The sequence below is a fragment of the Pseudophryne corroboree genome, chromosome 7 (assembly GCF_028390025.1).
Source record: "Pseudophryne corroboree isolate aPseCor3 chromosome 7, aPseCor3.hap2, whole genome shotgun sequence".
NCBI lineage: Eukaryota > Metazoa > Chordata > Amphibia > Anura > Myobatrachidae > Pseudophryne > Pseudophryne corroboree.
In genome coordinates, this window is record NC_086450.1 from 465,483,216 (window position 1) to 465,496,276 (window position 13,061).

A 13,061-nucleotide genomic window follows, 5' to 3' on the forward strand; every position below is an offset into this window, starting at 1 on the left:
TGGCAGTGCTCCTCCTGTTCCTCCTTGCACAAAGGCGGAGGTAGCGGTCCTGCTGCTGGGTTGTTGCCCTCCTATGGCCTCATCCACATCTCCTGATGTACTGGCCTGTCTCCGGGTAGTGCCTCCATGCTCTGGACACTACGCTGACAGACACAGCAAACCTTCTTGCCACAGCTCGCATTGATGTGCCATCCTGTATGAGCTGCACTACCTGAGCCACTTGTGTGGGTTGTAGGGAGGTCATACAGGCACGTGGAGACCACACACACTACTGAGCCTCATTTTGACTTGTTTTAAGGACATTACATCAAAGTTGGATCAGCCTGTAGTGTGTTTTTACACTTTAATTTTGAGGGTGACTCCAAATCCAGACCTCCATGGGTTAATAAATTTTATTTCCATTGATAATTTTTGTGTGATTTTGTTGTCAGTATGTTCAACTATGTAAAGAACAAAATATTTAATAAGAATATTTCATTCATTCAGATCTAGGATGCAATATTTTAGTGTTCCCTTTAGTTTTTTGAGCAATATATATATATTAAAAGTATATATTTTTTTTACATAATTGCCTTAAGCCAGGAGGACAAGAGCTTGCAGGATGCACAATTTCTAATTTACCATATGCAGTACGTGCTCAACTCTAACCCAACAAAATGTTCCCAGGAAAGTAACCACTATTAGTAATAATAATGTTTCTTTGCAGAAACTTTTGAATACAAAGTAGCATGGAGAACAAGACTTATATTACAGGATTCAACTTGGTGTCATTTTCCACAAAATCTGGATATACATTATTAACTACCAGCGTGTTTTTCTTCTTCTATGTGTTTGGAGTGATCATCAATTCTAGTATAATTACAGTGATATATATTGATAAAAAGTTACACTCCCCCATGTACCTATTTCTCTGTAATCTGGCCTTAGTAGATATCTGTTATACAACCACTACTGTCCCTAAACTACTGCACATGTTATTATCAGGAGATAATGCAGTGTTCTTCATACAATGCTTCACCCAGATGTACTTTTATATTTTAGCTGGTGGTGTAGAAGATATTCTAATATTCATTATGGCATATGACCGATATGTTGCTATATGTGATCCTTTACACTATCACTATATCCTAAACAAGAAAAACTGTCTACTTTTGGCATCTGGCACTTGGATAGTAGGATTATTAAACTCGTTTCTGTTTACAATTCAAGCCTCACATATGTTCTTCTGCCATTCACATACTATACACCAGTTTTTCTGTGAAGCTAAAGCTCTGATTGACATCTCCTGTGGTGGCAGTGAAGACATTTATATTGTCGTCTATCTTGATTTTTTGATATTAGGACTTTTCCCAGCAATGTTCAGTGTGATATCTTATATAAAAATTATCAGGGTCATCTTGCAGATAAAATCTAAGCATGGTAGAAAGAAAGCCTTCTCCACCTGCTCATCCCACCTCACCGTTGTCATTATGTACTATATGACAGGTTTGTCTGTGTACATGATGCCACCATCACAATACTCCAATGTCCTAGAACCAGTCTTTACAGTAGTGTACACAGTTGTCACACCTATGATAAACCCTCTGATCTACAGTCTACGGAATAAAGATGTAAAAATGACTCTGCTGAGTTTACTGGGGAAACAATTAAGAGTTAAAAATGTTTAGGTCAAAGTGCATATAAAGCTGACAGAGCATAACACACTGATACCAGATAAATGCATGTTACTACTTTAACTTTGAATAACTTTTGTATCAATTAGATTTGTATAATTAAAATTTGCAAAAATGTTTATGTTAAAATTAGTTTTCAATATATTGTGGAGGTAAACAAAATCATTCATAATTATGTGATGCCCCATCTTCATGGAGTCACCCCACTGTCAGTTAGGTACACCCCCAGATCCTGGCTGTATAGCCCTATCTCCAGGGATGTCTAGTAGAAGTGCAGCTTTTCTGTGTTATATAGGGTTACCCCCACTATTTCTCAGGGTATCCACTTGTCTCCCAAAGTCAACCACTCACTTTTTAAGTGGAAAGGTATCGCATAGAGGCACTCAAATTAAGTGCTACAGAAACTGTAGTTTATATATATATATATATATATATATATATATATACTATCTTACTCAGCATTGCCTGCTTTATAATTGCCAGTTATTAAATTATCAATAAGTTGGATGTTACTTTTAGCACAAAGGTGAGAGACAGAGACGTCTACTGCTGGAGACTCTTCCCAGAATTTTCTGCCTTCAGGGGCAAAGGGGAATGTATGCAAAAAACGTTTTGACACCTGATATTTAAAATATCCTGTAAGAATCCAGATAAAAAATAAGTCATCCAATTCCTTGGAGTCAGGAAATGTGACTGTCAGTTTGTCTTGTGGGAGGAAAAAACGACTGCTGAGTATTAGCATCCTCCAGGGGGAGCTCTAACACATCCCAAATAGCCAATATGAAGGGTTCAATACCATGGGTAGGTGTGGAATCCCCACTTTTGGGGTCCACATCATCCCCATCATCGTGTATATCATCATCAGTATCTGATAGAAGTGCAGGGAGAGCACATTTTTGTGCACCTTTAGCAGACAGGGAGGGGGAGATATTTATCAGTTAGACTTGCCACTCCTTGTTGCAGTTCCTGAGTCTTATTGTCATTTGCAGTGAGTTGAGATGACATATCAGACATCATAGTTTTGATAGCCCCCAACCAGGAGGGCTCTGGACTCTCCCCCACATTGATATCAGCATTCTGAGATGCCTGAGAACACTGCTCACATGATATTGAGCCTGATGAACTAGGAGAGAATCTAGCATGACATACACTGCATGACTTCCGTTTTACCATTGTGAAGCAGAAAAACAGGTAAAATACACATACAACACTGCCTGATATTATATATATATTACAAGCCTGCCCCATTGCATGTGAGAGGAGACACAGTAGAGAAGATAATGACCTGAGGCAGACAAAGGGGTGGTCTAGTGATACAAAATAGAAAAGACTATCTCCTAGAAGCAGCGAGACAACTGAATAATTAATTTTTCTATAGGAAGATTCCAAAAGATCCTACCCCTGCATTTCAGAGGGAGTAAAAAACCCTTTTAGATACAGCTCTTATGGATGGCAACATATCTAAAGACACTTGGCACTTTTTGTTTTCTATGCACCCTATTATTCCAATATATTATCATTAACCAAAAATTCATAAACACATCACAGTACCACCCGGTCGGCCTATAATTTCTGGTGAAGACATATCCTTGTCTCCCAAAATAAACCACTCACTTTTCTTTTCTTTTTTTTAGCAATGTATGTTTATTGATTTTAAACAGATTAATAACCATCAATAGACAAGAGTTCAATAATAGTCAGATAACAAATCAAAGAGCAGCAGATACACATACTGTAGACAATAATCATTACAATGAGTTTCAGCCAGAAACATATCATGTGCTCAACAAAAACAAATTAAAGAAATGAACCATATACAAAGACAAAACAAGAAAGGGGGAGCAGGAATAGGAAAGGGTAAAGAAGGGGAGTACCATGAAACTGTATAAGCCACAGATGATTTATTTATTTATTTAGAGTTTCTTATATAGCGCAGCATATTATGTTGCGCTTTACAATTAGAACAACAGTAATAGAACAAAACTGGGTAAAACAGACAGACATAGAGGTAGGAAGGCCCTGCTCGCAACCTTACAATTTATAGGGAAATAGGCATTGATACTTGAATTTCATAGGCTTGTCTGAAGAGGTGAGTTTTCAGGGAACGTTTAAAGGTTTGGAGACTAGAGGTGAGTCTTATTGTGCATGGGAGGGCATTCCACAGAGTGGATGATACCCGGATAAAGTCCTGTCATTTTTAGTGTGAACAAGTAATGCGTGTGGATGAGAGACACAGATCTTGTGCAGAGTGGAGAGGTCGGGTAGGGAGATATTTTGAGATGAATGAAGAGATATATATTGGTGCAGTTTGGTTAATAGCCTTGTATGTAAGTAAAAGTATTTTATATTTAATATGGTGAAATACCGGTAAACAATAGAGGGACTGACAGAGTGGATCTGCAGATGATGAACATCTAGCGAGGAAGATTAGCCTCGCAGCTGCATTCAAAATGGATTGTAGTGGTGAGAGCCTATGTTTGGGAAGACCAGTCAGGAGACTATTACAATAATCAATGTGGGAGATAATGAGAGCATGGATTCGAGTTTTTGCTGTGTCTTGTGTAAGATATGGTCATATTTTGGATATGTTTCTTAGATGTATGTAACATAACCTTGAGACAGATTGAACAGTGATAGATATATCAGGTTGGTAACTACTATTGGCTGGTGGAAATATAATTAATTCTGTTTTGGAAATATTAAGTTTGAGGTGGCGAGATGTCATCCATTCAGTGACATGGCCCAATACAGATGGTGACAAATCGGGGGAGGATAGGTAGATTTGAGTATCATCTGCATACAGATGGTACTGAAATCCAAAAGAGTTGATTAGTTTGCAAAGAGATGTGGTATAGATAGATAAAAACAGAGAACCTAAGACTGAGTCTTGTGGTACTCCAACTGATAGAGGTAGCGAAGAAGAGGTGGAATCAGAGGAACGAACACTGAAGGAGCGATTAAATAAGTAGGATGAGAACCAAGAAAGGGCTGTGTCCTGAAGACCTAGGTATTGTAGTGTTTGAATGAGAGTGGTCAACAGTGTCAAAAGAAGCAGAGAGATCCAGGAGAATAAGTAGTGAGTAATGGCCTTTAGTATTAGCAGTGACCAAATCATTCACTACCTTTGTCAGTGCTGTCTCTGTGGAGTGTTGATCACAAAATCCAGACTGAAGTGGGTCCAGTAAACTGTATGAGTTAAGAAACTGTGTGAGGCGAGTGTACGCAAGTCTCTCAAGTAGCTTGGAGGGGCATGGGAGCTGAGAGATGGGATGGTAGTTTGAGAGAGAGTTAGGGTCAGAGTTTTGTTTTTTTCAGAATGGGAATAATCACTGCATGCTTATACAGAGAAGGAAAGATACCAGTAGACAGAGAGAGAATACAGATTTTAGTTAAGGTTGGGATGAGCACAGCAGACAGAGCTTTACTGATTTGTGAGGGTATAGAGTCAAGGGGAGAGGTAGTAGAGTAGGCAGATGAGAAGAGTGCAGATACTTCATCTTCATTTGTAGGATCAAATGAAGAGAAGGTGTTAGAGGGTTCAGGAAGGGAATTGAGCAGGTCACTGGCTGTGGAAGAGCATACCATTTAATGTCGGATCTTACCAATCTTGTCCTTGAAATAGGAAACAAGATCTTGCGCACTGACAGTGGCTGGTGGGTTGGGTGAGGGAGGGACAAGAAGTGATTTAAATGTATTAAAAAGTCACTTGGGGTTAGAGGCTTGAGCAGAGATGAGAGATTGGAAATATGTTTGTTTGGGAGTGTCCAGAGCATTACGATAAGAGTGGTACATGGTCTTACATGTGATAAAGTCACTTGAACTACGAGATTTACACTGGTGTTCTACTTTATATGAGAGTTTTTGTAGGTGTCTTGTGTATTTAGAGTGCCACGGTTGACATCTAAGTCTACGTGGAGTGTGATGGGTAGCCGCTGGAACCTTTTTCTTGGATATGTAATCCTTTAGCATTTAGAGACACTATCTCGATAGTCTTAACATTATCATTGAAAGCCATAAACAATAACTGAGGCCAGCATGCAGGTACATTGTGCAAGTACGGAGGGCAGGTAAACAACAAGATTGAGGGAGGTAAACAAAGGGAAACATATAACAATCAAAATAAAAAAACACAAAAATTAGAAATCGTGTAAATGAGCATCGGATAAAAGTAAAAACTGCCCCTTGGGAGCCTGACTGGGACCAAGGAAAACCCTTGACGTTGTGGGGTTCACTGGTGGTTTGTGACAGCCTTTAAAATGCAAAAGGGAGTAAAAACAGTGAAAGTACAAAGAAAAACTTGGGGTACACTAGGTCCATCAAGATATGGGTACACAGCTCACAACACATAATAAATGTTGGGTGCAGATAGGTATAGAACTTATACAATTTGTTTTACAAATACACAGGTATGAGAGCAATATAGAGGACAAATAAAGGCATCAAAACTCTGAAAAAGCATTGCTAAACATATCACATTTACTATATATATATACAGTATGAACACCAATTTTTTTCCCTTTACACACACCTTTCCTCATTTAAGCCGTATGGCCAAATTAGTTATGCAATGGAATCTGCGACATAGCTACGCCTTGTGATTTTGCTTACGATATGCTACTTTGATCTGCTACTTTACACAAAATATTTTGCAGCAAAAAAAATATTGGAAATCCATCCACTCACTACTCTTGGTGGAGCATCTTAGCTATGATAAACATTTTGTGCCAATAAAGCAAAAAGGAAAGATGTATGAGGACTGAATGAGCTTTGAAAACATCAGGGATGAGGTTTGATTTTCCACTATTATCCATGATGTGCCGCTGTAATATTCTGCTGTGAATCCACTTTAGAATATGATGCATTAACAGTGTTCATTTTCCTGAACACCTCAGCGGTGAGTTAGGGAAAATGAGCAATGGTGACGGCCATGAAGTGCTTTTGCTTGATATATAATAATGCTCTATATAGTCAAATAAAAAGAGGTGATCAGGAGCAACTATTAACTAATAAAAACAGATTAGTACTCTGGATAAGGAATAGTAATTTAAATAGAGCTGCTCCCAATTAATAATCTGCAGCTATTCGGATGAAACAAAGAAACATATGTATATAAATATATACAGGGAGCACTAGTTGGTCATATATTAAAGAAACATTTAATAGTAGCAATTAAAATATTGCACATAACATTACTACATAGCAATGATAAGAGACATAAAATACTTTGAAAATAGATAATAACCAATGTATATATAGTCCCAATTAGATGGGCGCACCGCTATAAGGATGACCACAGTCCACAATTTGCAGAGTTCAATAGGAGACTGAATGGGAGCACTCGCGCTGTGCTACCACCTCTGAACACTCACCGCTCCGTTGATATATCCTGAAAAACGGGATCAGCAGCTTGAGTGTCTTGTAACGCTGCAGGTGTAGTGATAGGCCCTGGCGTGGGGAGGGCACGGCAATTGTGGCTCCATTGGCGGCTCTATGAAGCGGTTCTACAAGGCGACTTGTGTGCCGACCTCTGTGTCCGTGCTCAGCAGCGTGAGTGTTTTATAACGCTGCAGGTGTAGTTATCAACCCCGGCATGGGGAGAGGGAGGGCACGGCAATTGTGGTTCCGTTGGCAGCTCTATGAAGCAGCTCTGCAGGGTGACTTGTGTGCTGACCTCCGTGTCCAGCAAGGATGTTATTATTGGGACAGCTGATTGGCTCACATGATCCCTTTGCCAGAGCTCCATTTTAAATTAGGTGGTCTGTAGCGGCTTGATACCCAGGTGAGCTGGCGGTGTTGGTCATCACAGTGGGAACATATATGAGTCCTTGACGCATTTCTCCGCTAAACAGGGTGTATGCGGTTTCCTCAGAAGGTATATTTGGTTTCCACATAAATTAGTATTTATATAAATGATGTCCAATCAAAAGATGCTACTAATTAAAACACAGATGTGATTACTTCAGATAGGTAACCATCCAATCAATTCCTTATCCAGGTGTTAAAATGATCTGGTTCAATCACAATTAAACATTGTTTTTACATGCTCTTTGCACAGAGCCTAATAAACATTCTTATTTTAACAAAAAATAAAATATTTAAAATGTTATAAAAATGGCATCAATCTGGAACAATGCATACTATATAATAAAAGGTAAATCCGTAAGCTTATAAGCATCAACAAACCAACATACTGTATTTTCATACTGATTAGTACAAGATAAATTAGTAAATTCTTTAGGATGCATGAGCTCCAGTAGTTTAGTGGGCTAATGCTCCACAACAGCTGATTAGAGAGCCCAGCGTCACAGGCTCAATTCCTATAGAGTTTTTTTAGGAAGAGGAAAAGCAACACAAATATAGTTAAACAACTATTTCTATTTACCCTTTTTACAGTAATTACATAATATCGTTTTCAGAGGGAGACAAACCTCCAGTAACTAAGGCAATCCATGTTATTGAAACTGTGTCAAAGGATTTCAATATGAGTACAGAAAAAAGATGTATATGCGTTAGCACACTGACACGAAAACCAAAGGGAACCAATAGATTGATCTACACTAGTATAGTTAAACCAAATCAGTTACATATATTTTACTATTTGAACTATGTAGCTATTTCTATGTAGCACCTAATCAGGAACACAAAGCACACTGATTGAGTACCTGTATTAATTCAGTACAACTAAATATATTACCCTATAGATGGATATTTCGGAGCTTTTGAAAGGTAGTAAGCAAGCAAAAAGTGTATTTTATGCATAATAAGGTGCATTGCACCTTACTAGCTATAGACTAATATTGGAGACCATACAATACATATAAGAGTATAGACATAAAGTTATTCTTTAGTGCCAGTTAAAGGCCTGATTAAGGGCCTAATTTTTACAAGAAGCATATGGACCATATAAAACCAGGAGAATGATCCTAAAGAACAGGAAGACAATTGGTAGTATTTAGTGTGGAACTGGGGATATTTTAAAACAGGAGAGAAAGGACAAAGAAAAATGGAGGCAACCTCACCCAGCCGCGAGGCCCCTATAACGGACAGACAGAACTGGATATATTTAGACCAGCTAAGCTCTCGCACAAAAGGGGCCCTCAGATCAGATGTTATTGATTTTAATATTTCATTAAGGCCTTGAGGATAGAGTGTTCTTAAAGAAAAAATCCAAAAAGCCTCTCGTTTACGTAGCATATTGAATCTATCCCCACCCCGTGTGGTTGAGTGTATGTGTTCAATGCCTTGGATCTTCAGGACACTAATATCGCCATGATGCTGATTAGCAACATGTTTGGACACACTGTGGAGACAGTATCTCTTTAAAACATTCCTCCTGTGCTCCAAAAAGCGAACATTAAGAGTTTGTGTGGTGCGACCCACATATTGCAAACCACATCTACAGGTTATCAGATAAATAATATACTCAGATGAGCAATTAATATATGAAGAAATATTGAAAGATTGGCCTGATAAATTAGATGTAAATTGCTTATCTATATTTATAAATTGACAGGTTAAACATTTGAGTCTTCCACATTTAAAGCAGCCTTTTTGTATTCTTTTTAAGTGCACTAAACCAACCTGGCTCTTTGTTGTGAGTAGATTTATTTGTGGTAAAGTGATTAGGTGACAGATAGTTCTGTCAACTTCTGGCCTTCTTGAACACTATTTTAGGCTGCTCAACAAGGCAAGTAGACAAATTGTTATCCCCTTGTAATATGGGGAGATTTTTCTTTATGATTTGGCCAAGCTCACGAGAATAGTTGTTGAATTTTGAAATAAAAATAGGGATGCGATCGGGACCTTCTCCAACGGAATCGGTCTCTTTCGCTTGAGTATTCCAAAGAGTAGTACGATCATGGGTAGGTGTGTCTTCAAATGCTTGTAATATTACTAGTTCAGGATAACCTTGCTCACTGAACATGGTTATAAGTTCAGAGGCTTGTTGTATAAACGTGTCTTGCTCTGAACTGGATTCGCAAGAACTGACTCTTGGGAATATTGTTAATCCAAGTTCTGTGATGACAACTAGAGTAATTTAAAAAAGTATGTATGACTTAGTTATTGGAGGTATGTCTCCCTCTAAGAACGATATTATGTAATTACTGTAAAAAGGGTAAATAGAAATAGCTGTTTAACTATATTTTTGTTGCTATTCCTCTTCCTAAAAAAAGCATGGATTGCCATAGTTTCTGGAGGTTTGTCTCCCTCTGAGAAACGATATTATGTAATTACTGCAAAAATGTTAAATAGAAATAGTTGTTTAACTATATTTGTGTTGCTTTTCCACTTCCTAAAAAAACTCTAAATGGGAATTGAACCTGTGACGCTGGGCTCTCTAATCAGTTGTTGTGAAGCATTAGCACACTAAACTACTGGAACTCATACGTCCTAACGAATTTACTAATTTATCTTGTACTAATCAGTATGAAAATATGTTGGTTTGTTGCTGCTTATAAGTTTAGGTACTTACCCTTTATTATATAATATGCATTGTTCCAGATTGATGCCATTTTTATAACATTTTAAATATATTATTTTTTGTTAATATAAGAATGTTTATTAGGCTCTGTGCAAAGAGCATGTAAAAAAATGTTTAATTGTGATTGAACCAGATCATTTTAACACCTGGATAAGGAATTGATTGATTGGATGGTTACCTATCTGAAGTAATCACACCTCTGTTTTAATTAGTAGCAGCTTTTGATTAGACACCAATTATATAAATACTAATTTATGTGGATACCAAATATACCTTCTGAGGAAACCGCAAACCCCCTGTTTAGTGGAGAAATGTGTCAAGGACTCATATATGTTCTCACTGTGATGACCAACACCGCCAGCTCACCTGGATATCAAGCAGCTACAGACCACCTAATTTAAAAATGGAGCTCTGGCACAGGGATCGTGTGAGCCGCTCAGCTGTTCCAATAATAACATCCTCGCTGGACACGGAGGTCAGCACACAAGTCACCCTGCAGAGCTGCTTCATTGAGCCGCCAACGGAGCCGCAATTGCCGCGCCCTCCCTCTCCCCACGCCAGGGCCGATAACTACACCTGCAGCGTTATAGGACACTCGCGTTGCTGAGCACGGACATGGAGGTCAGCACACAAGTCACCCTGTAGAGCCGCTTCATAGAGTCACCAGTGGAGTTGCAATTGCCGCGCCCTCCCTCTCCCCACGCCGGGTCCGACCACTTCACCGGCAGCGTTACAAGACACTCACACTGCTGATCCTGTTTTTCAGGACATATCAACAGAGCGGTGAGTGTTCAGAGGTGGGAGCACAGTGCGAGGGCTCCCATTCAGTCTCCTATTGAACTTTGCTAATTTTTATTATTTATTATTATTATCCTTTAGTTATATGGCACCACAAGGGATCAACAGCGCCCATTACATAGTACATAATCAAATGAGCAAACAAGAAAACAGCACTTACAGTACAAGACAATATAAGACAGGTATAGAAAACCCAGGTTTTGGTGCCATCAAAGGGAGTATGGAGTATAAGATATTGTAAATAAGAAAAGGAAAGGCACATGAGGAAATAAGTCCCTGCTCTTGCGAGTTTACAATCTAAAAGGTGAGGGGCTAACAGACTGGAGTGACACAGAAGGGGTAGACAGTGAGCATAGACAAGAGGGTTAAGAGGAGAGTTGGCTTGGTTTGGTAAAGAAGTGGGTCTTAAGAGCCCGTTTGAAGTTTTGTAGAGAGGTGGAGAGTCGGATGGGGAGAGGTAGAGCATTCCAGTGATAGGGATCAGCACGTGCAAAATCTTGTCGGTAAGAGTGGGAGGAGGTAATCTGTTGACAGGATAGATGGCGTGCATTAGCAGAGCGAAGAGGATGGGTGGGAATGTAAAGAGAGATAAGGTCATATATGTAAGAGGGAGAAGGGTGGGTGAGGGCTTTGTAGGTGAGTGTGAGAAGCTTGAATTGGATTCTGAATGGGAAGAGTAGCCAGTGAAGGTCCAGCAAGAGAGGGGATGTGGATTTAGTACATTTGGTGAGGAAGATGAGACGGGCAGCAGCATTGAGGATAGACTGAAGTGGAGAGAGGCATTTTTGAGGGAGGCCAGATAGGAGGAGATTGCAGTAGTCCTATCTGGAGATGACCAGTGAGTGGATGAGAGTCTTAGTAGCATCCTGGGTGAGAAACGGTCTGATCCTGGAGATGTTTTTGAGATGGAAATGGCAGGTTTTTAAGAGGTACTGAATGTGTGGTTTGAAGGAGAGGGACAAATCAAGGATTACTCCAAGACATCGCACTTGGGGCTAGAGGAGATAGTTGTGCCATCAATGGATAATGAAATTGTGGGAGGTGAGGTTATGCGGGAGGGAGTGAAGATAATTAGCTCAGTCTTAGACATGTTAAGTTTAAGAAAGCGCTGGGACATCCAGGAGGAGATAGCAGAGAGACAGTTGGAGATACAAGTGAGGAGAGCAGGGGAGAGGTCAGGGTAGGAAAGGTAGATTTGAGTATCGTCAGCGTAGAGATGATATTTTAAGTCAAAAGAGCTAATGAGCTCGCCTAATGAGGATGTGTAGAGAGAGAAAAGGAGACTCCCAAGAACAGAACCTTGGGGGACACCAACTGGTAGAGGAAGTGGGGGGGAGGTGGAGTCATGAGAGGAGTCAGAGAAGGAGCAGTCAGTAAGGAAGGAGGAAAGCCAGGAGAGAGCAGTATCACGCAAATCCAGGGAGTAAAGGATTTTCAGGAGGAGAGAGTGGTCTACAGTGTCAAAAGCAGCAGAGAGGTCAAGGAGAATAAGCAGAGTAGTGGCCCATGGATTTAGCAGCAAGGAGGTCATTGCAGACTTTCGTGAGGGCAGTTTCAGTGGAGTGCTGAGGACGGAAACCAGACTGGAAAGGGTCAAGCAGTGAGTGGGAAGAACGAAAGACAGTGAGGCGGTTGTAGACAATACGCTCAAGGAGTTTGGAGGAAAAAGGGAGAAGAGAGATGGGTCGGTAGTTGGAGAGATTGGTTGGATCAAGGGTAGGTTTTTTTAAGAATAGGGGAGACAAGAGCATGCTTGAAGGCAGAAGGGACAGTGCCTGATGTGAGTGAGAGATTGAGTAGATGGGAAAGATGGGAACAGGCAGAAGAAGAGAGGAAGTGGAGGAGGCGGGAGGGAATAGGGTCAAGTGGGGAGGTGGAGGGGGTGAGGACCGAATGAGGACCATGACTTCCTCTCCAGATACAGGGAAGAAAGATGTCAGAGTTGGTAGGAGGGAAGGAGAGGGAGGGTTGAGAAACGGAGGAGGGGGGTTGCTCAGGTTCTGGTGGGATGTTATGTCCTGACGAATGGTGTCAATTTTGGATGTGAAGTAGGTGGCAAAGTCAAGAGCAGAAAGTGAAGAGGGGAGTTGAGGTGGGGGTGGGCAGAG

At 40.1% G+C, this 13,061-nt stretch overlaps 1 protein-coding gene across 1 annotated transcript; it reads left to right on the plus strand.

Moving 5' to 3' along the window:
* Window positions 1-728: 728 nt before the first annotated feature.
* Window positions 729-1,667, plus strand: LOC134944307 (olfactory receptor 1G1-like). Its single transcript, XM_063932888.1, has one exon. The coding sequence runs from the start codon at window positions 729-731 to the stop codon at window positions 1,665-1,667; it is 939 nt and encodes a 312-aa protein (XP_063788958.1).
* The last annotated feature ends 11,394 nt before the right edge of the window (window positions 1,668-13,061 follow it).